Consider the following 21,574-nt stretch of genomic DNA (forward strand, 5'->3'; position numbering starts at 1 on the left):
CCGCTTTGCCTCTCACGAGAGGTGATACAAAATGGAGTGATTGCGACACTGTCGTAAGACATATTCGGTCTCAGCGGTGTGGAGGGCAGAAATTTTCATTTATAAAACTACCAGTTCCCTCCTCTGGGTCCTCCAGACCCGGCTCACACCACTTTCAAGAGGATAGCGCGAAAGGAAGACACCTCCTCCTCTTGCCGTAAAGCGAACACTGCAAGGTGTCGCCTGCCTTGACGAGGGCGGGGTCGTCAGTGCCGCTGTCGCAAAGCCGAAAGTGTTGGGGCTCCAGCGCCTCCTCCGTCGTAAAGATGTCTGCGGCAGTTGCTTCTTCCACTGTCGCAAAAGCTCCCTGCCCAAATCTTCACCCTTCTCGGAGTCACTCCGTCACCTCTGCGTGTCGTAAAGCAAACCTTCCGACCCCGTCGTCCTTCTGTTCCCACCGTGGTAGACTTAGCTCCCTAGCCCGGGATGCTTCATTGCCCGGCAGTGCCGTAAAGCATATCTGGCCCCAGCCCCTGGTCCTAGTCCCTCAGGGTGTCTGTGCACCGCGGTTGCCACGGTGCCGCCAAGTGCGGCTGTCGCGCGGCCCCGGTGTCAGCGGCGATGGCGGCGGGGTCGGGTGGGAGTGGGGGCTCTGGGGGAGGCCCCGGGCCGGGGCCGGGTGGGGGTGGGGGCCCCGGCGGGAGTGGCCCAGGACCGGGGTCTGGCGGGGGTCTAGGCAGCGGCGGGGAACTGCACCCGCGCACTGGGCGCTTGGTGAGCCTGTCGGCCTGTGGGCGTATAGCGCGGCGGCAGCAGCCGGGCCAGGAGTTTAACCACGGGCTCGTGTTGAGCAGAGAACCCTTGCGTGATGGACGCGTCTTCACCGTCCGCATCGACCGCAAGGTGCGAAGCTGGGGCCGCGGAACCGAGATGTGGAGGGTGGTGGGAGGGGACGAGAGGGAGACGGGGTCGGACAGCCAGGGTAGCCCATATCACTGGGTGCGGAGAGGGAACCGACAGACCTTAGGACACCAGGTGACGGGCAGGAAAGGAGCCTGAAGTAGAAACATTCATCCGGAAGGCGAAGGAGACAAGGAGAGCCTGAATTTCTTCAAGACCTAGGAGCAGGGAAGGGATACAGGGCCTCACCCGCTAGAATGACTAGGGAACAGACCTCTTCCAACAATTTCTGGGAGATGGAGGATGGAGAGATGGCAGAGAGTGATGGGAGGAGAAGAGAGAGAACCAAGGAAAGAACAAACCGTTAAAGGACAAACTCACGCACGGGTTGGACTGGAAAGATGGGTGAGAAGAGAAAGTCAGAGAGAGGGAGTTGTGTATACTTGTGTGCGACTTATTGAAGAGGGCTGGCGCCCAGAGGGGGAATTTGGGAAGGTAGTGAGTGTGAGTGGAGCCAGAGCCTAGAAGAGAATTAGACTGGGGGAAGAGAATGATATATAAGAACCAGGGATATATATGGGCATGGAGAGCTGTGAATTTGAGTGGTTGAGGAGCCACAGAGACCAGGGAAGTTAGGGCAGGAGGTTGGAACCAGGGAATTTAGCCAGCATGGTGGGGAAAGTAGTGGTGTTGTAGACACTGAGCGCCCAGAGTACAGAGCAGAGTTGCTAAGGGAGAGCGGGCCCAACAATCCCTGCACCAGAGTCGAGAAAATTACTTATGGGACTGCATTTCTGGATTAGTGTCTCATGTCTCAAGAGAGAAAAGCCACTCAGCTGTCTGAGAGGTGGGAACAGGGAGATGCAACGGCCTCTGAAATGTTTCCCAGTGGTGGGAGACCCATTCGTGGCCCATCCTGAGTCTCTGTTCACCACTCTCATCACAGGTCAACTCCTGGAGTGGCTCCATTGAGATTGGGGTGACGGCACTGGATCCCAGTGTGCTGGACTTCCCAAGCAGTGCTACGGGACTAAAGGGGGGCTCATGGGTAGTGTCGGGCTGCTCGGTGCTGAGGGATGGACGTTCTGTGCTGGAGGAGTATGGTCAGGACCTAGACCAGCTTGGCGAAGGGGACCGTGTGGGCGTGGAGCGCACAGTAGCTGGGGAGCTGCGGCTCTGGGTGAATGGGCGGGATTGTGGTGTGGCTGCCACGGGCCTGCCCACTCGTGTCTGGGCTGTTGTGGACCTTTATGGCAAGTGCACTCAAATCACCGTGCTACCCCCTGAGCCAGGCTTCAGCCCCCCTACTCCCATCTCCACACCTCCCCTCGAGCCCTCTGCCCCCCCGGAAGATTCTGCCTTGGCTGAACAAGGGACCTCTGGAGATGAAGGTGAGAACACAGCTAGGGCAGTAGTGGAGGAGTGGGGTGGAGGGAATGGCTGAAGGAATGGGGGAAATGTAGTGACAAGTGAGGCTGGGTGTGGGCAGGGGCACTCAGACCCCAGAGTCTGTTGAAGGGGAGAGCAGGGGCTAGAGGAGGGGGTCTCCTGGCTGTGGGCCCTGCAGCAGGGGCTGAACCCTTATTCCCCTCCCATCCTACCTGGTCCCCAGCCTTCATGGTGTCCCCAGCGCAGGCCCGGCCAGAGACGTTTCCTAACAGCCTTGAGTCGCATAATGGTGAGGGCTATGGGTAGGCCCTGGGAAGGGGAGCGGGAAATGAGGTGGACAAGGGAGGGGTCTCAGGAGAGGGGTAGGGAAAGAGGGGCAAGCCTGCGGATGTAGAGGCTTATTTCAGCTTCTTTTTTCCATCCTGCTGCTGTAGACTTTGCCAGCATGGAGCTCTCTGAGGTGGTGAGCAACGCCATCCTGTCTGCCTACAATGGGGGGCTCCTAAATGTGAACCTGAGCTCCCCACCGGCAGGGGAAGGGCTGGGGTCTAGCAGTGCTGCCACCTCTCCCATCCTCACTTCCAACGACGCGCTGCTCTTTCATGAGAAGTGTGGAACCCTCATCAAACTCAGCAACAATAATAAGACAGCTGAGCGCCGCCGGCCCCTGGATGAATTCAACAATGGGGTTGTCATGACCAACCGCCCGCTCCGGGACAATGAGATGTTTGAGGTGTGCAGGATCCTGGGGTCTGGCTGCCACCTCACCTGCTGGGAGCTAAAGCTGGGGCTTGATTCCTGACGCTGGAAGGGTAGGGCCTGGGGAAGAACCAAGGGCTGAGGGTCCTTTCTCTGCATTTACATTCCCTGCCTCTCCCTTCTGCTATCACTCTACCCAAGATCCGCATCGACAAGCTCGTAGATAAGTGGTCGGGCTCCATTGAGATTGGTGTCACCACCCACAACCCCAACAGTTTAGAGTACCCAGCGACCATGACCAACCTGCAGTCAGGTACCAGCCCCTGGCAGGGTCGGGGTATGGGCCTGGGGTCGGTGAGGTGAAGGAAGCCCAAACCCTAACCCGGGTGTCTCCTTTTCGCTAGGCACCATCATGATGAGCGGCTGCGGGATCCTGACCAATGGCAAGGGGACCCGCCGAGAGTACTGTGAATTCAGTCTGGATGAGCTGCAGGTGAGGGGCATGGAGCCTGGGCCACTCTCCAGCGAGCCCCCGTACTCTGCATCCCTGCCTGGGCACCATAGTCCCCTCTGGGACCTAGGGCAAGGCCTTCTATCTTTTGCCAGAAGGTTTCTCCTGAAAAGGCAGGGTTGCCCAACAGTTAGGCACTCAGATTTTGGAGTCACGTGGGTTTAATTCCTTTTACTGTTTGGCCATTTGTGGTAGTGACCTGAGGCAAGAACCTTATCCTCTTTGGTAGTTTTTTTTTTTCCTCCCTAATTTCTAAAATGAGCCTGTTAGTAGTATTTTATAGGTTGTCATGGGGGTTAAAAAAGTTGATGTTTATAACATGGAACACAGTGCCTGACTTGCATTGAGCACCCAGGGTGGTCTGAGACTCATGGGAACCTTTTAGAGCTGTTCCTCTGTGCCATAGGATGGTGGGAAGGTTTTAGGATCGCTCTCTTCTCACAGCCCCCAGGACAAGTGTGGAGCCTATTTGTGGATGGATTCTAGACTGTTATTTTTCTGCTTTGAATAGGAGGGCGACCACATTGGTCTCACGAGGAAGTCCAACTCTGCCCTACACTTCTTCATTAATGGCATCGATCAGGGTAAGGGGAAGCTAAGAGAGGGCCATTGATCCAGGGCTTTTGGCGGGGGGGGATCTGTGCCTCATCCTCCTGCCTCTCTTTGATGCTCAGTCTCCCTATATTTGACTCTTCTCCCTTCACTCACCCATTCCCTGTGCCTTCCACCCCCACAGGTGTAGCTACCCCACTGACGCCCCCAGTGGTGTACGGTGTGGTGGACTTGTATGGGATGGCAGTGAAGGTAACCATCGTCCACAATAACAACCACAGCGACCGTCTCCGCCGGAACAATGCCATCCTACGGGCACTGTCCCCTGAGGGTGCTCTCCGCCGTGCTGCTCCTGCTGCCCAGGCAGAACCTGAGCGCCTGCTCTTCCACCCCAACTGTGGGCAGAAGGCAGCCATCACCCACGAGGGACGCACAGCACTGAGGCCCCAGTAAGGTCCATGGGGTGGGGAGAAGCGTGCCGAAGGGGCTCTAATAGGATTGGGGGACGGGGAGGGAAGTGGGAGGCAGAGAGAGTTCTGGCCTGGGGCATTCTAGACAGAAAGGAAGGGAGCCTCCTGGAGTGTGAAGTTTAGCTGGTTGACGTGGGGCAGTGGGTGTCGGGCAGGCATCACTAGGCTAAGCTTTGGCATGCTCAGAGTGTGTTTTGAGGTCTGAGTCCCCACTTGCTGTGCCCTCAGTGCCACCGATGACTTCAATCATGGCGTGGTGCTGAGCAGCAGAGCCCTGCGGGATGGAGAGGTGTTCCAGGTGCGCATTGACAAGATGGTGGACAAATGGGCTGGCTCCATTGAGATTGGTGTCACCACCCACAACCCTGCCTACCTCCAGTTGCCCTCCACCATGACCAACTTGCGCTCTGGTGAGCTCCCAAGAAGGGCAGGGCCAGGATAGGGTCCTAGAGAGGAAGCTGTCCCCGAAGCCCTGACACTTGTTCTCAGCCCGTTTTTTGTCACTCTTGTGACGACTCATTCAGTGGCTGAGGAGTGCCACGTGGACAGGGCCTGCAGCTGGCTTGGGAACTGCAGAGGTCTCTTGCCCTGCCCTGGGAAGAAAGCCAACTGTCAAAGGAAAGGCAGGCTGGGCTGATGGCTTTGGGGAGTAATATGGGGACTGATGTATAAAGGAGAGGAGCCCTGCTTGCCCTCATGTCCTCTGCCACTCCTTGTCCCCCAGGGACCTGGATGATGACCGGAAATGGGGTGATGCACAATGGGACAACCATCTTGGATGAATATGGGCACAATCTGGACCGCCTCAAGGTGGGAGAGTGGGGGGACCGCCAGGACTCAGCAGTGGGGAGGTAGGCAAGGTGGGGCTGCTGCAGGACCAGCCCAGGCAGGAACTCTGCCTGACTCCTCACTCCAGCCCCCCTTCTTCCAAGGCAGGGGACACGGTGGGAGTGGTGCGGCGGGAGGACGGGACTCTCCACTTCTTTGTCAATGGCATGACTCAGGGCCCTGCCGCCTGGAATGTGCCCCCCGGTGTCTATGCTGTCGTCGATCTCTATGGCCAGGCAGCACAGGCCACCATCGTGGACGACGTGGGTGAGGGCCGGGCTGGGTAGAGACAGGGGGTGGGGTGGCCTTGGGAGGCCTCAGAGACAACTGTAGGCCTGATGGGTGATGTCCACTCTTGCAGAGGTGCCCCCTGTCTCTGAGCCACTCCCTGAGGCGAACAACCAGGCGTCTCCAAGCTCCCCGTCGTCAGGGGCTGGGGGCTCTGACCTGCGATTCCACCAGCTGCATGGCAGTAACGCGGTCATCACCAACGGGGGCCGCACTGCGCTCCGCCACAACTGCCGCAGCGAGTTCAACGACGCCATCGTCATCTCCAACCGGTCAGTGCCTAAAGTTTCATGTCCCCACTCTCCTACTGCTCAGCCTCAGTTACCCCAGCCTCAGCTACCCTAGCCTCAGCTACCCAAGTAGGGCCTGTCTGATTGCCACTCTCCCTGGCAGGGCTCTGCGGGATGGCGAGCTGTTTGAAATTGTCATTCAGAAGATGGTGGATCGCTGGTCAGGCTCTATTGAGGCTGGTGAGGGGCACCTGTGTGTATGTGCGCTGGGGGGAGGTGCTGGCTGCCTGTGGCTGGGGGCTTGGCTCTGACCTACCCCTGTCTCTTCCCAGGAGTGACTGCTATTCGGCCAGAGGACCTTGAATTCCCCAACACTATGACAGACATTGACTACGACACGTGGATGCTGAGGTCGGGCTGCCTGATCTAGGGATCAGCTAGGTGGGGCTGGGTGGAACTGGCTGGGAGGAGGGAAGCAGGGTTTGAGGCCCCTGGTGGCCATGGACAATGACATACCTAAGGGATATAGGTGCCCCTTCCCTTTGATTTAGGGAGCCCTCTCCCCTACTGCAGGGGCTCAACCCTCCTTTCTCTTACGGTAGTTTCTGCTTTTCCCTGATGGCCTCCCAGGGATGTAGGAGATAAGATTAGGCCTCAGACTCCAGATCAAGACCCCAATCCAAGGCACTGGAAGGTTCTGACAGGCAGAGACTGGGCAGGGACCCGTGTGGGCAGGAAGCTAGGTAGCTGACTTGTCCCTTCTGCCATCCCCCCAGCGGCACAGCCATCATGCAAGATGGTAACACGATGCGCAACAACTACGGGTGTGACCTTGATGCACTGGGCACAGGTGCACGCATTGGCATGATGCGAACTGCCAAGGGCGATCTGCACTACTTCATCAATGGCCAGGACCAAGGCGCTGCCTGCTCAGGCTTGCCTCCGGGTAAAGGTGACTGCTCTGTGGCTTTCAGCCTGCCACCCTCAGCCTGGCTCACCCTGGGCTATCAGGTTTCTGACCTGGTCTTTCCCTTCCCAGAGGTATATGCGGTAGTGGATCTGTATGGCCAGTGTGTCCAAGTGTCCATCACCAATGCCACCGGTCCCATGGACAACAGCCTGGCGACTAGCAACACTGCCACTGAGAAGTCATTCCCCCTGCACTCCCCAGGTTCAGTCGGCAGGGAGGGAGGAAGGGAGGGCAGGCTCTCCTTGCCTGCTGTGGGCCTGAGGGATACAGCTTCCAGGGCGGGGAAGCTGTTCAAAGACAGGCTGGCTGCAGCAGCTGCAGGCTAAGGGGAGGGAACTACCCCTGGTGGGAAGCAGCCAAGAAGGAGGGATGAGGTTATGCCTGGTACACAGGGCTTGGCAGATGGGACCTTTATGTCACTTTCCTGTTTCACCTAAAAGCTTTGCTCTGTGTCCTGTCTGAAGCTTGCTGCCCCAATCCTACCCTTCCTCCGGTGCCATCTTTCCGCAGTGACTGGCGTGGCTCACCGATTCCATAGTACTTGTGGCAAGAATGTCACTCTGGAGGAGGACGGCACAAGGGCAGTGCGTGTGGCTGGCTATGCTCATGGCCTTGTCTTCAGCACCAAGGAACTCAAAACTGAGGAAGTCTTTGAGGTAGGCTGCGGAGATGTGACAAAGGAGGCTGCCAGGCCCTTCACAACAGGGCCAGACTGCTTCCTACCCTCCTGCCCCTACCTAGTGCCAGCCAGTCTTTTCTCTCTCACAGGTGAAAGTGGAAGAGCTGGATGAGAAATGGGCAGGTTCCCTCCGGCTAGGGCTGACCACACTAGCGCCAGGGGAGATGGGGCCTGGAGCAGGTGGTGGTCCGGGGCTGCCTCCCTCCCTGCCAGAGCTACGGACTAAGACCACCTGGATGGTGTCCAGCTGTGAAGTGAGGCGTGACGGGCAGCTCCAGAGGATGAACTATGGCCGGAACCTAGAGAGGCTGGGGGTGAAGCAGCTGGCTCCAGGGGTAGGGGTGGGGTTGGGCATAAGGCTGGCAGGGAGAGGTGGGCTGAGCATCTGTCCTTGTCTTGTCTCACCTTGGTCCTAGGTGGGGAGCCGTGTGGGCGTTCGGCGGGGGGCAGATGACACGATGCACATCCTGGTAGATGGAGAGGATATGGGGCCTGCAGCCACTGGCATTGCCAAGGTAGACCCAGTACCCTTCCTTGGGTTCTGGGGGTGGGATTGAGGTCTTCCACTGATCTCTGACTTTCTAGGTCTTGTGTGCCCCCAGAACGTTTGGGCTGTGTTGGATCTTTACGGGCCAGTGCGGAGTGTGTCTATTGTCAGCTCCACGAGGCTGGAAGAGCCAGAAGGCACCCAGCCTCCTTCCCCAAGCTCGGACACTGGGAGTGAGGGCGAGGAGGATGACGACGAGGGCGAGGAGCATGGCCTGGGAGTAAGCGGCTACAGCAGGGCCTGCTGGGCAAATGGATGGGCATTTAGTGGGCCATTGACCACCAGCTTGTTTTGGGATTCTCTGATCCAGCCCTGGACAGGGAGAGGCTTATATGCAAGCTCTGTGTAAACTCCGGAGGGTAGCTTGGGCCTCGCATCGGCAACCCCAGCAGCTCAGTTTCTCTTCCATACCAGGGCCAAAATCAAGTGGCCATTATGCCCACAGTCCTGGAGTTCCTAGAGAACCATGGGAAGAATATCCTCCTGTCCAATGGGAATCGTACAGCTACACGAGTGGCCAGCTACAATCAGGGCATCGTTGTCATCAACCAGCCTCTGGTGCCTCAGATGCTGGTCCAGGTGGGCCTTGCCTCCTTATCCCCAGTTCCTTTTGTTCAGGGTGACTAAGGACCAGCTCTCCTGGAGAAAGGCCTTTCCAGGTTGAGGACGAAGTGGAAAGCAGGCTCCTCAGATGAGCTTCCTGGGTTTTTGTTCATACCCTATGGTGGGGGTTGTAGATCAGTTACCAGGAAGTGCTCACCTGGTGACCGGTGAGGGAAGCAGTAGGGAGGGGCTGGGGGAGTCCACGGGAGATGCCTGATCCTGTATGTGGGAACAGGGAGGGCTTTCTGCTGCAAACTAAAAGATGTCAAAGTTAGCTAGCTGAAGGAAGCCCCTAGGCACAAGAATCCTTATAGAGGCCACAGCAAGACCAAGGCTGAGAGAGGGAAGGAAACAACTGAGTTTGCAGTTTCTCGTCCCTCCAAGCATCAGAAGAGGCAGCATCCGAGGCCTCTCTGGGAGATGCTATCTTCCCTCCCTGGCTGGGGTGAGGAGCCTGGTTCTGCTGGGCCTCTTCCCAGGAGGCCATGACTGGGGAATAGTTGCCTTCTCCCCCAGGTGCGGATAGACTGCCTGAATCGGCAGTGGACATCTTCCCTTGTCCTGGGAGTCATCACCTGCCCACCAGAGAGGCTCAACTTCCCTGCTTCTGCCTGTGCCCTCAAACGGGCAGCCTGGCTGCTGCGGGGCCATGGGGTCTTCCACAACGGTCTCAAGGTGGGTAGGGAGCAGAGAGAAGGGAGAGGGCCAAGTCTCTGAGTGTGGAGGGGCTGGCCAAAAGGGAGAAGTGGGCCCCTGGCTCTGCAGGTAGGACCGCAGGTAGAAAGGGGAACTGTAGTTGGGTTACGCTGTGGTGAGTGGGCAAAGGCACTCTCGGGCTTGCCGCTGCCTCCTGTTTCTCTGCTGTGAAGAATGTTGCAGTGGGGAAAGTCGGGGTGAGTCTAGGTAATTGTAGGGGAGGCAGTAGAGCCCAGGCAGTGGGTAGATGTAGAGGCAAAGCCCAGGGACCGGCCACCTGAAGAAAAGTGAAGGGCAGGGGTGGCCGCTGCAGGTGGGAGTCTGATCTCTGGGAAGACAGTGTGTCTCTCCTCCCAGATCTGTGAGAAGTTTGGGCCAAATCTGGACACATGTCCTGAAGGCACCATCCTGGGACTGCGGCTAGACAGCTCTGGGGGGCTGCATCTCCATGTCAACGGGATGGACCAGGGGGTAGCTGTGCCGGATGTCTCCCAGCCCTGCCATGTGCTTGTGGACCTCTATGGGCAGTGTGAGCAGGTGAGTGGCAAGGGAGGAGGGAGTGCCTGGGAGACTGGCTGTCTGAGGAAAGGGGAAGTCTGGTCCAGGGAAGGGATCAGCAGGCCCTGGGGGCTGGTCACACTCTGGCTGACCACTCCTCTGCAGGTGACAATTGTGAGTCCTGAACCAGGGGCTGCTAGTGGGAAGAGTGCTGGAACCCAAGGGGACATGGAAAAAGCTGACATGGTGGATGGTGAGCCAGCCTGAAGGGACCAGGATCCTACCTCACCCCCACCCCATACTTCTAGCCCCAGCTCCCATGAGCTGTGCCCTCTCTACCCCATCAGGTATCAAGGAGAGTGTGTGCTGGGGTCCGCCGCCTGCTGCTAGCCCTCTCAAGACCTGCGAGTACCATGCCCTTTGCTCCCGTTTCCAAGAACTGCTGCTGCTTCCTGGTGAGTCCCTAGTCCCCCCAGAACCTGCCTCATTCTCTGGAGGTCAGTCGGAAGGAGGCCACATGTTTGAGACCCAGGGTGGGAGCCACAGCACCAAGTCTGCCACTCACTCTCCTGCAGAGGATTATTTCATGCCTCCACCGAAGCGTAGCCTGTGCTACTGTGAGTCTTGCCGGAAGCTGCGAGGGGATGAGGCCCATAGGCGCCGTGGGGAGCCTCCCCGGGAATACGCTCTGCCTTTTGGCTGGTGCAGGTTCAACCTCAGGTACGTGTGGAGCAGGGTGATGTGTCTCCTTTACTGTTCTTTGCCCCCTTGAGAAAGGAGGGTCCCAAGAGGGTGTATGGGAAGAAGTGACAAGCTTCTTGTTTAGGGGATAACCTTGGGGAGCCAGTGACCTTTGTCCAATGTGCCCTATCTGTCCACCCCCTAGGGTGAATCCCCGCCTGGAGGCTGGGACACTAACCAAGAAGTGGCACATGGCGTATCATGGGAGCAATGCGGCAGCTGTCCGGAGGGTGCTGGACCGAGGGGAGCTGGGAGCAGGTACTGTGGCACCGGCAGAGGCAGGGCAGGCTGGGCCTGTGGGCCATGCAGAGGCTGCCCTGACCCAGCTCTCTTCACAGGCACTGCCTCCATCCTAAGCTGCCGGCCCTTGAAGGGAGAGCCCCGGGTAGGGTTTGAGGAGCCTGGCGAGAACTGTGCACCTCCTCGGGAGGAGCAGCCGCCTCCAGTGCTGCTTTCCCCCTCCCTCCAATATGCTGGGGCCGAGACCCTGGCATCCAAAGTGCAGTGAGTACATGGGGGTGGGGGGCGGTGGGGGACAGGGAGACTCGGGTCTCCATGATTTGCCCTGCCATTCCCACCTTGTCTTGCTAGTTCCTCAGTCTCCACCCTAGCCCTTTCTTCACACGTTCACTGAACAAATACCACTTATTTTGTGCTATTTCAATGAACAAAAAAGGGAACCTTGCTCTTGTGGAACTTATGTTCTCTCTCACTCTAGAATGTTTATGCATAAGTATTTAGTATTTTTAAAAGTGAAAAGTAAGTGTTATGGAAACAAAAAGTGGAGTGGGGTAAAGTGGATCAGAAGTGTGGTTGGAGTGTGCATATTAAATGGGGTAGCCGGGGTAGAAATTGTTAAGGTGAGATTTGAGCCAAGGCTTGGAGAAGGAAGTAAGGGAGTTAGCGAAGCAGGCTTTGGGAGGAAGACCAGTTCAAGTAGAGAGAATGGCTAGACCCAGGTCTCTGAAAGGTGGGAGTGTCCCCTAGGAAGAGCAGGGCCAGTGCAGTGGTTGCCATTAGCAAGGGGGAGGGAGATGGGGACCAGGGGCCTCACCACCCTATTTCTGCTTCTTGCTTGACAGATTCCGGGACCCCAAATCCCAGCGGACGCATCAGGCCCAGGTGGCGTTCCAGGTGTGTGTGCGCCCTGGCTCCTACACTCCTGGTCCCCCTTCTGCTGCCCTCAGAGAACCTCCTGACCCTCACTTCAGCCCAGCCGAACTTGAGTGGGTAACCAAGGAGAAAGGGGCCACGCTCCTCTATGCCTTGCTGGTACGGGTGGAATGAGGGGTGAGACCTCACTACTACAAGCACAGTTGGGCCTTGGGCCTGTGGACTCTGAGTGACGACTGCCTCCAACTCATTCCAGTGACCCATGGCATGCACAGGTGCTCAGTCTGGCAAAAGCACGGGAGCACGTAGGCAGGCTCTCAGATGTAGATGGGAATGGAGCACATCTCCATGTCCAGGGCCCAAAACACTCCCTCTGAGGTGAGGGAGCTTGTGGGGAGCCCAGCTCCAGGCCCTGGGTAACCCCCCTTCATGCACTGATTTGGGGAACACGACTCCCTATGACTCCCTCCCCCATATCACTTAATTTATTTCCGTTTTTGTTCCTGATTACTGTGAATCCCAGAGGAGTCTCCCTGTGCCCCACATGAAGCTGCTTTTTCCCGGGGCCACCGGGCGGGAGTGGGGAAGGGCGGGTGCAAGGCAAGGTGGGGGCCCTCTGTACAGTTGTTACTGACTGATTTCTAAGGAGCCAATAAACACCGTCTCAGAACACTCGCCTCGGCCTCTCTCGCGCGCGCCCCTCAGGGGAGCCCCGGCCTGCCGGGGCTGTCCCCGGTGTGCCCGGCCCCGCAAAATGAGGGGCTCTGCCCGCGGGGCGCTCCGCAACTGTCGCGCGGCCAGGAGCGGCGCCTGGGCTGCGGGCGGCGCGGGCCCGGGCGCCCCGGCGGGGTTTGGACAACGCGGGCATCCGTCGCATGCGCTTCCGCCTCTTCCTTTCCGCCCAGCCGCGAGGCTGGCTGCTGCCCTGGAAGGACTCAGCTCAGGTGCCGGATGTGACGCAGCGGCCAAGGCGCGCAGGAGGCCGCGGAGAAAGCGAAGAGAAGGCGGGTAGGGAGGGGCCGGCGCCCGGGGTTGGCCGGGCAGGGGGCGGGGAGCGCCGCGCCGGAGACTCCGGCGCCGCCCGCGCACGCGGTGGAGCCGCGGCTGTCGGCCGGGCCGGGCAGGGCGGCGGGCGCCGGACACGTGACCGGGGCGGCGGGCGGGCTTCCGCCTGGGCCGGGCAGGGTCCCCTTTAAGCGCCCGTCTGCCCTCAGGCCCGGTCCGAGGTCTGGCAGTCAGTGACAGAGCCGGGCACACACGGCCCGAGCGCCCCCGGCGGCACCATGCCTGCGCTCTTGGAGCGCCCCAAGCTTTCCAACGCCATGGCCAGGGCGTTGCACCGGCACATCATGATGGAGCGGGAGCGCAAGCGACAGGGTGAGCCGGGGCAGAAGCGGGCGGACACACGGCCCAGGGCGGCACTGCTATCCCAGGGCTGACTCCCACCCATGGGCCGACCAGTACGCTGGCCGCCGAAGCTGGAGGGGGCATGGAACAGCCCCGTTGTGGTGGGAGTTGGAGGCCAGGTCTAAACTTTAGAACCCCTGAGCTGGGAAGGACCTTGGAGAGCACCTAAAAAAACCCTCCCTCTCCCTATCCCCTATTGCAGTGATGGGGAAGCCTGTCCCCTCAAGAGGGAGAGAGCCATTACCAAGAGCATAAAGGAGCACTGGGATAACTAGTTTTTGCTGTTCCTCAGTCTCTAACGTTCTAATATTTTAACCACCCTGCAACTTTGCCATTCTGCCTGACTCTTCCTCCAGAGGAAGAAGAGGTGGACAAGATGATGGAACAGAAAATGAAGGAAGAGCAGGAGAGAAGGAAGAAAAAGGAGATGGAAGAGAGAATGTCGCTAGAGGAGACCAAGGAACAAGTAAGCAGTCCCTTGATCTCTCCCAACTCTTTTTTCCCTTGGCTCTCCTGCCTTTATCTTCTCTCTCTTCCGTTCCCAGATCCTGAAGTTGCAGGAGAAGCTTTTGGCCCTACAGGAAGAGAAGCACCAGCTTTTCCTGCAGCTCAAGAAAGTTTTACATGAGGAAGAAAAACGAAGGCGAAAGGAGCAGAGGTGGGATTGGAGAGCTAGAAATAAGATTGGGGACAAAGTGTAACTGGGGATCAGGTAACAAAAGGTCAGTGTTTAATGGCAAAAGAGGGAGTACTTGTCCTTGATTTTGACCTGCCTTTCACTCCAGTGACCTGACCACTCTGACATCAGCTGCATACCAGCAGGGCCTGACTGTTCACACAGGAACTCACCTCCTCAGCATGCAGGGTGAGCTTTATAGAAACCACTTGTTAGAATGGGCCTTCCTGGGGGGTTGCAGCCTCCCATTTCAGCATCAGTGAAGCCCCTCTCCCTCCATAGGGAGCCCTGGAGGACACAATCGCCCAGGCACCCTCATGGCAGCTGACAGAGCCAAACAGATGTTTGGACCCCAAGTGCTTACGGTAAGAGGATTGGGTGTCTAACCCACTGTTTTTCCCTACTTCCACCCAGACCTAGGCATCCTCAGTTGACCATTACAGTCATGCGTTGCTTAATGATGGAGAGACGTTCTGAGAAACACCATAGGGTGTACAAACCTAGATAGTATAGCCTACTACACATCTAGGCTATATGGTGCTAATCTTATGGGACCATCATCGGTGTATGTGTGGTTCATTGTTGACTGAAACATTGTTATGCGGTGCATGAATGTAACACTTATCTGTATCAGTAAAAATGGGGCATGCACAAGTTACTTGAGTTTCTGCTTTCAAGGAGTTTACACGCAATGAGTTCTCATCCTCCCTTTTTAGACCCGGCACTACGTGGGCTCAGCAGCTGCTTTTGCAGGGACCCCAGAGCACGGGCAATTCCAAGGCAGCCCAGGTGGTGCCTATGGGACTGCTCAGCCCCCACCTCACTATGGACCCACACAGCCCGCCTACAGTCCTAGTCAGCAGCTCAGGGGTGAGTGGTGGGAAAAGAGGGAGAGGGCTTTTCTTAAGGCCCAGAGGGAGGAGTGTTAGAAACAGGCTAAAAGAAGGTTCTAATGGCTGTGCTTCCTGCCTTTCTCAGCACCTTCAGCGTTTCCTGCAGTGCAGTACCTGTCCCAGCCACAGCCACAGCCCTATGCCGTGCACAGCCACTTTCAGCCCACCCAGACAGGTGATAACACCCCACGAACAGGCCCTAGTTCCGAGTCCTCCCTTCCTCTTCTTCACTCATTTCATACACTGCTCTTCCCCACCCAGGGTTCCTCCAGCCTGGTGGTGCCTTGTCCTTGCAAAAGCAGATGGAACATGCTAACCAGCAGACTGGCTTCTCTGACTCAGTAAGTATGAAGCCTTGGGAAGTCAGGGAAAGGGTTAGACTAAGGGGAGCCCTAGGCTGCCTCAGGTTCTGACTCTGTTCTCTGCAGTCCTCCCTGCGTCCCATGCACCCCCAAGCTCTGCATCCAGCTCCAGGACTCCTTGCCTCCCCCCAGCTCCCTGTGCAGATGCAACCAGCAGGAAAGGTAAGGATGCTAACCACACCTGTCAGAACCTGTACACTAACCAAGGAAAATAGGATTGGGTAGGACAGGTGGCCCACACCTCCCTTTTCCCCTCCTCCTGGTTGTGAGGGTGTGAAGAAGGGAGACTATGCACGCTGACAAAGCAATCCTTTCATCACCACCAGTCGGGCTTTGCAGCTACCAGCCAACCTGGCCCTCGGCTCCCCTTCATCCAGCACAGCCAGAATCCGCGCTTCTACCACAAGTGACCACGAGATTTTATCTTCAGCCTCACCCCCACTCCCTGCCATGGGTGAGGGGCCCTGGTGTGTCCCAGTCCTAGGCCAATAAAATCTATCTGCCACTGCCCCTGGCTGCTACTGTCTGTGTTGCCTCCCACCTGGACTAGGCCCGGACTGCTTGGAGGGTGGGGGGTGGCAGGCAGGTCCACGGCAAGTCACAGTGGGACAGTGGGTTGGTTGATTGTAATGAACTCAGTGGCAGAATTCAATCTTATATTCTGGTCTTCAAATTTACCTTCCAGTCAACAAATACCCATTTAATCCAAAGCAGCGGCTGAGTTGGGGGCTTCATATTAAACTTGTAGTTTTATTCAGGTTTGATTTTAACAAATGTGTCGGGGAGAGAGCCCGCAGGAAAGGGTGAAGCCCATGGGGGCAGGGCCCTCCCAGATGCCTGAGGAGGGGGCAGGTCCCCTCCCCTCTCCTCCTCTTCCCTCCCCATCTATAGGGATCTGGGGAGAGACATAGGCAGGGGAGGGGGCTGGTCCCCAGTCTGTGGGGGTGGTACTTGGGGTTAAGGGCCATGGGGAACAAGAGACCAGACCAAGGATGCGTGGGGGAAGGGCACAAGGACCATTTGCTAGAATCCACAGCTTTCTGATTCCAGATTGAATTAAAAAAAAAAAAAAAAAAAAAAAAGAACTAAACCACAAGCAGCACCCACCCCCTCTCCCCCACCAGGGCTGTAGTGCGAGGGGAGAAGAAGAGGGCAGCTTCACCAAGGCCATGGCTCACTCACTCCTGGCCAAGGGAGCAGGGTGAAGGGCAGGGGCTCCCCGACAGATTGAGGGGGTGGGGGAAACCAAAATAAAACGTCAAATAAATTGTGTAGGAGTCGTCCAGCCAAGGGCCGGGCCAGAGCTGGGCCAGGCTGGGGGAGGGGGCCTCTGTAGGCTCGAAGATCACTGCTGCCACCACCGCCACCCTGGGTAGGAAAGAGAAACCAGGTAAGACAGCATAATACCTTCAATAGGACAAAGAGTGAGATGGACAGGACCATGTTGGGGGTGGAGAGTAAGCCCAGAACAATTAAGACTAAAGCAACTCTTTGCTGGGACAATCCAGTGTGTGAAGAGGGCTGGAGGAGAGGTTTGTCACACTCACCTAGGAGCCAGTTATTTTGCCATGGCCTTGATTGCAACAGCTGCCTCCTCTGTCATGGCGGACAGCACCGTGATCTGGAGGAGCAAGAGGGATAGTCAGAAGTCTGAGCTCAGAGGAAGCAGCACAAAGAACAAAGCTGGGCACAAATGAAAGGGGGGGAAATCATACCAGGATCTCTTCTCCACAGTCATATTTCTGCTCAATCTCTTTGCCGAGGTCTCCCTCAGGCAGACGAAGGTCCTCTCGCACCTCCCCACTGTCCTGGAGCAGTGATAGATACCCATCCTGGATGCCAATCAGCTGGGGGCAGATAGGGAAGGAAGCTGAATGAGGCCCAGGTAGGTTGAGGATACATGGTCTGATGGACAAACTGGGGCAGCAAACTGCCAATACTAAATACCCTCTCCTCCTGCTATTTCCCTCCTCTCTCCCAGCACAAGCTCTTCCTGTCAATCTGTATTTCCCCCACAAACCACTAATCCACCTACACTCAGACCATCTACATACCTGGAAATCATTCCTTTTGATGTTGGGGACATCCATATTATGAGTTGACGGGCAGATATCTTCATATTTCTTCCCAGTAAAGATGTCGATACCAACCAGGTGGACCTGTGTGTATGCATCACATCAAAGAGAAACCCAACCAAGCTCTAGGATGGAGGAGATAAAGGCCCATGTTGTTCCTAGCTGGTGAGGGAAGTCAAACTATGCTGTTAGGGCAAAGATTAGGGGAGGTGGAATTGAACCAATCAACTTGAGAAAGAAACACTGAAGCCTCCAAAAACAACCTGAGGTGATAAGACCACCATTGAGACTGGGGTTGACAGCACCAGGGAAACTGTAGGGCAGGCTTGGAGCAGTCAGTTACCCTGACCCATCAAAACACGGACAGACAAGAGGCGAAGAGCCTAGGGGATGGGAGGAGTCTAGGTAAAAGTCTGGAAGAGTTTCCTGGACATCAGCATAACAGGCTGAGAACTTGGGAAATAAGAAAGGTAGAAGGGAAAGAGCTGAGAAAATAGGACGGCATGAGAAAGGACTATGCAATTAGGAAATACGGAAACCAGAAAGAACACAGAAAAGGATCTAGACGTTAGGGGTAACCCAGGACAAATGCCAAGTCAATAGAAGATAGAAAAACTGATTAGGGAACAAAACTACAAAAATCCAACAAGGATGAACGAGATTGAGCTTTTGATGAAAAAGAAAAGTCTGAAGTGATGAAAGCACTAGCAAGAAGGTCAGGACCCAAGAAACCAAGGAGGAGGCTCAGAGAACTCAAGGAGGAGGGCAAGCAGAGGCAGTTTGACACTGCGTCAGAGGTCCAAAGGGAAAGCTGGCACTGCAGAGTGGGGCAGCAGGGTGATCTGGAAGCTCAGAGGTACACTTGGAGTTCCTGCAGGGAAGGCTGCATTCTGTGTTAGGATTGTAGAAACTGTGGGCAAAGTGAAGGAAACCAAGAGCACCTACAAAGACTCAAGGACAGAGAGACAAAGGAGAAAAGTAAAAGTCAGGAATAAGGAAGGACCAGCTGAACAGCCTGAGCATAAAGGACCACCAAGAGAAGTTAGAGACTTACACAAAGATGGAGAAAGGAAGCGATTACCAGAGAATGGTGGGGCACAGGAGGATAACCAAGGAAAAGGCTGAAGGCTGGGGAGCAGGTATAGTAGGCATCCAGGGCTGAGTACTGAACACAAGGAACTGGATGGTAAGAAAAGAAGGAAAGGAAGGTAGAGGGCTAAGACTGATGACAGCTTGCTGCCAGGAACCCCATGGATATGGGAGGTGCAGGGAAGGCAAGATGTGAAGAGGTGAAATTCTAACCTTGGCGTGGCCGTGTTTGCCAGTCTTGGAGGTAGACATCTCCACGATCTTACATGGCCGGCCTTTGAGCACCACAAAGCCATTCTTACGTAATGCTGAGCACTGCATCGGGAAGGTGGCTGAGGCCCCTGCATCTCCTGTCTCGAAGTCCAAATCATCTGCCATTTTAAGAGGCTTCGATTCCAACTAGAGTCAAGAAGAGAACTAGGGTCAGCAAAGACAGAGATTAACAGGGGCTCCAACCTATTCCACTCTCTGGAAACATGACTTCATTCCCCCCCCAGCCTCTTATTCCATTACCCACCTAAAATAAAGTCGAAGTCCCTAGATTAAATACTGTTTGGAATCACAAAATACTTCAGAACTGGTGTATATATGAGGTGCGGGTGGGAGGAGGAATAAGCTGCATCCCCACCCCCAAATGAAAGTGAGAGGTGGCTCGGGAAAAGAAGGCTCCAGGAAGTTAGGATGCCAAATCTCTGAGATGGGCAAAGGCCTAATTCCTGGGAGGGGGAGGACTCAGGTGTTACTTGCCACTGAAACCAACCACCCCTCTTCCCCACATATAACCAGGGCTATAATTAGGTGAGCAGCTATGAGCCAGCAAAAGGGCGGGGCTAATGGGGGGGAGGAGAAGGGAGGGTGGAAACCGGAGGACAGGGCCCCACCCGTCTCTGTTACACCACCCCCCCCCCACCCACCGTATCCACACACAAGCCAGTCACTGGTACAGGAAACCACAAGGCCTCTTTGGGGGATTCCCGCCTCTCCAACACGCGTTTACAGATGCAGTGGAGGGGGAGAAAGTAAAGTTGTTTTCAAACTGATCCCCCTGCCAAACACCTCGGTCTTGTTTCCCAAAGGGAACCCAGGAACCCAGCCTCTCCTTGAGGGCCCTCCCACTTTTCCCAGGATGCATCGGTCCTGTCGGCTTTTCAGGCCGGGCCTGTACAGTCAGTAGAAAGTGGGGGAGTGGGGAGTGGTGAATGACAATAAAATGAAAGCAAAAGGCTGGTAGTAGTGAGTAGTATAAATTATACTAGGATAGTAGAGTTAAGGACTCTAAAATCAAGAACTCCCAAATCAGACACAGCGAGGAACACAGTGACAAGGTGAAGAGCACCCATCACAGCGCGGAACTCATCTGCCCTGGACTTTAAGACGCTGTCGGTACAACCAAGAAGAGTTGGGCTCGCGTCCAATCGTCCTCGGTTTCCCCATTTCTCTGATCTCCCAGCGCAGAAGAGTGCCACTTACACCTGGCTGGCAGCCTCACTTCATGTGAGGATTGGGGGAAAGTTTCAGGGGCCCATGAGGTGGGGGCGCGCTAACATATGCCCGCAGCGGGCTCTCCAGAGTGATCAGGATCTGGGCCTCGGGCTTCTCCCACTCCTCAAAATTCCACACTCCCTTAGGCGCCCGCGAGGACCAGCTCTGCCCGCGCTGGGGGTTGCCGGCTCCCCCCCACCATGTGGCCGCCGGGGGCTTCCGGTGGCCGGGATCTGGGGGGAGGGGTCCCCACGCTGCCATGCGGCCCCGGTCCACGTTCGGCCATGCGGCCTCCGACCCCGAGGGCAGCCTCCCGTGGGGCGCACTTCCGGTGCCGCGGCCGCCCCCCCCTCAAAAGCCGGAGCCACGCCGCCTCCCCTCCCCCCCGCCGGCCGCCAACCCCCCCCACATGCCCTCTCACCGAACAGCCCCCTCCCCCACCTCACGTGGCCGCGCGGCGCCCGGTTCTCAACGGCCCAGGTACCCTTGCCCCAGCGGGCCGATCTAGCCCCCGGCCCTCGTCCTGGCGTGGCCGCCCGGCGGCCTCTCCCGCGTGGTGGCCTCGCGGCTCGCCGTCCCCCGCCCTGCGTCGCTCCAACGTCACCCGGCCGGCCCCAACCGTCACCCCGCGCGCCAACCGGGACGCGCGCCCGCGCCTCTCCGCAACTCGCGCCGCTCGCCGACCGAACCCCGTGCGGCGGCGGCCGCCGCTCCCCTCTGCCCCCTCCCCGACCCCCGCGCAGTCCCATCTGTGTGCCCAGGCCAAACCCAAGATTCCGCGCACGCGCGCGCTGCCAGCTCTCACCTCGCGCGAACGCAGTGACTCGACTCCGTCCGCTCGCCGCGAGTCCAACCGCTGCCTCCGAGCCGCTGCCGCCGCCGCCGCCGCCTCTACCGCCGCCGCCGCTGCTGCACACGGGTCTTAGTACGCAGGCGCCGACTCCCCACTGACCAACCAAGCAGCCCTGTGACAGCCGCGCAAGCGTGCTATCTATCTCCTCGGCCCTCCACCCCCGCACTGCGCAAGCGCACAGATCCTCCCCGAGCTCCACCCTCCCTCCCACCTACCCATCCAATGACGCTCATACGTGACCCCGCCCCTCACAAATCCTGAGCTCTTCCCACCAGTAGGCAACGCGCAGGCGCACCCGGTTTTTTAAGCCCTTGAACCACCTCTTCTCTCCCGGTGATAGACCGCTAGCCCTACCGAACAGTCCTTGCGCCTGCGCAGTAAGGAGCCCTGCACTCCACACCCTCTGAAGGAAACGCCTCGGCCTCAAAGCGCATGCGTGTTGGGAATCCTGAACGCCCCTTCCACCTCAGACGTCGTCTGTACGCCCGGCGTTGAAAAGACCACGCCACGGTACGCTTGTCTTGTCCAGAACGCATGCGTCCTAGGAAATGCCCCACCTCGGCTTTAACTGGACGTAAACGACTCACACGTTTCAGAAAACTTGCACTGTGGGTGGACCCCTTGTCTCGAAACCCATCCCCCCCGGTCCACACATGCGCAAGAGAGCTCTTTCCGCTCCCCAGTCCTAGCGCGCTAGTGTGGTCGGGTTACCACCCATCTCGGCTTCACTTCTCTAAACTGTACGCCTCTGCTCTGCCATAGAGTTTCACCCGGAAAGATAGAGCGGTCCTGTCCCAGCCACCATCTTGTTTAAACCTTCGGTCCTTATTGGTCCTTATGGCTTCCATAGAGGCCTTTTTACCTCTGATTTGTAAATAAAGAGACTTACGTGGCATTTCTCTTTTTCCCAACTGTTCTCTGCGGTCTCCAAAACAATAGCGAACACCTTTAGAAAAAATTCTCCATGAAGAAGAGTGGTATGTTAAATTCCACTGACGTTCTCTATAGCATAGGAGATAACCGTGAAGCTGGAAACAAGCTACC

The 21,574-nt window shown here is 57.0% G+C and overlaps 3 protein-coding genes across 15 annotated transcripts; 2 read left to right on the forward strand and 1 right to left on the reverse strand.

Annotated features, from left to right (window-relative positions):
* Positions 1-585: 585 nt before the first annotated feature.
* On the forward strand, positions 586-12,363 carry NEURL4 (neuralized E3 ubiquitin protein ligase 4). 7 transcript variants are annotated; one of them, XR_011493586.1, is made up of 29 exons: positions 586-882; positions 1,826-2,270; positions 2,492-2,557; positions 2,703-3,001; positions 3,169-3,280; positions 3,372-3,460; positions 3,990-4,062; positions 4,215-4,479; positions 4,729-4,910; positions 5,225-5,310; positions 5,417-5,591; positions 5,690-5,888; positions 6,010-6,086; positions 6,179-6,257; positions 6,623-6,798; positions 6,886-7,017; positions 7,327-7,472; positions 7,585-7,809; positions 7,912-8,010; positions 8,098-8,262; positions 8,457-8,621; positions 9,162-9,320; positions 9,682-9,878; positions 10,005-10,092; positions 10,187-10,294; positions 10,415-10,559; positions 10,726-10,838; positions 10,919-11,084; positions 11,663-12,363. XR_011493586.1 is itself a non-coding variant. In XM_070482438.1 (29 exons), the coding sequence occupies exons 1-29, from the start codon at positions 601-603 to the stop codon at positions 11,865-11,867; spliced, it is 4,701 nt and encodes a 1,566-aa protein (XP_070338539.1). In that variant the 5' UTR covers positions 586-600; the 3' UTR covers positions 11,868-12,363. The 7 variants fall into 7 exon arrangements, 6 of the variants coding, with proteins under 6 accessions (XP_070338539.1, XP_070338540.1, XP_070338541.1 ...); XM_070482438.1 differs by having other exon boundaries at positions 9,699-9,878; XM_070482439.1 differs by having other exon boundaries at positions 6,623-6,792; positions 9,699-9,878.
* A 198-nt stretch (positions 12,364-12,561) lies between these two features.
* On the forward strand, positions 12,562-15,541 carry GPS2 (G protein pathway suppressor 2). Its single transcript, XM_014861508.3, has 11 exons — positions 12,562-12,701; positions 12,908-13,070; positions 13,457-13,566; positions 13,646-13,758; positions 13,886-13,965; positions 14,059-14,141; positions 14,493-14,646; positions 14,755-14,844; positions 14,931-15,010; positions 15,098-15,193; positions 15,358-15,541. The coding sequence occupies exons 2-11, from the start codon at positions 12,977-12,979 to the stop codon at positions 15,439-15,441; spliced, it is 984 nt and encodes a 327-aa protein (XP_014716994.1). The 5' UTR covers positions 12,562-12,701; positions 12,908-12,976; the 3' UTR covers positions 15,442-15,541.
* A 220-nt stretch (positions 15,542-15,761) lies between these two features.
* EIF5A (eukaryotic translation initiation factor 5A) lies at positions 15,762-21,230 on the reverse strand. 7 transcript variants are annotated; one of them, XM_014861507.3, is made up of 7 exons: positions 20,885-21,230; positions 20,483-20,642; positions 18,409-18,594; positions 17,086-17,190; positions 16,747-16,878; positions 16,579-16,652; positions 15,762-16,399 (listed from the first exon to the last, which is right to left on the reverse strand). In XM_014861507.3, the coding sequence occupies exons 3-6, from the start codon at positions 18,571-18,573 to the stop codon at positions 16,590-16,592; spliced, it is 465 nt and encodes a 154-aa protein (XP_014716993.1). In that variant the 5' UTR covers positions 18,574-18,594; positions 20,483-20,642; positions 20,885-21,230; the 3' UTR covers positions 15,762-16,399; positions 16,579-16,589. The 7 variants fall into 7 exon arrangements, with proteins under 7 accessions (XP_014716993.1, XP_070338551.1, XP_070338548.1 ...); XM_070482450.1 differs by having other exon boundaries at positions 21,120-21,168; XM_070482447.1 differs by having other exon boundaries at positions 20,996-21,140.
* Positions 21,231-21,574: the final 344 nt, after the last annotated feature.

Source organism: Equus asinus, chromosome 13 (assembly GCF_041296235.1).
Source record: "Equus asinus isolate D_3611 breed Donkey chromosome 13, EquAss-T2T_v2, whole genome shotgun sequence".
NCBI classification, from domain to species: domain Eukaryota; kingdom Metazoa; phylum Chordata; class Mammalia; order Perissodactyla; family Equidae; genus Equus; species Equus asinus.

Bases quoted from the DNA above. Each gene is read 5' to 3' on its own strand.
- EIF5A (XM_014861507.3), bottom strand. From the start codon at position 18,573: ATGGCAGATGATTTGGACTTCGAGACAGGAGATGCAGGGGCCTCAGCC. The intron at 17,191-18,408 runs GTTAGAATTTCA...GCATACACACAG, and splicing joins GCAAACACGGCCACGCCAAG to GTCCACCTGGTTGGTATCGA. The intron at 16,653-16,746 runs GTATGATTTCCC...TTGCTCCTCCAG, and splicing joins ACTGTGGAGAAGAGATCCTG to ATCACGGTGCTGTCCGCCAT.
- NEURL4 (XM_070482438.1), top strand. From the start codon at position 601: ATGGCGGCGGGGTCGGGTGGGAGTGGGGGCTCTGGGGGAGGCCCCGGG. The intron at 6,799-6,885 runs GTGACTGCTCTG...TTCCCTTCCCAG, and splicing joins AGGCTTGCCTCCGGGTAAAG to AGGTATATGCGGTAGTGGAT. The intron at 8,011-8,097 runs GTAGACCCAGTA...GTGTGCCCCCAG, and splicing joins CAGCCACTGGCATTGCCAAG to AACGTTTGGGCTGTGTTGGA.
- GPS2 (XM_014861508.3), top strand. From the start codon at position 12,977: ATGCCTGCGCTCTTGGAGCGCCCCAAGCTTTCCAACGCCATGGCCAGG. The intron at 14,845-14,930 runs GTGATAACACCC...TTCCCCACCCAG, and splicing joins CTTTCAGCCCACCCAGACAG to GGTTCCTCCAGCCTGGTGGT. The intron at 15,011-15,097 runs GTAAGTATGAAG...TGTTCTCTGCAG, and splicing joins AGACTGGCTTCTCTGACTCA to TCCTCCCTGCGTCCCATGCA.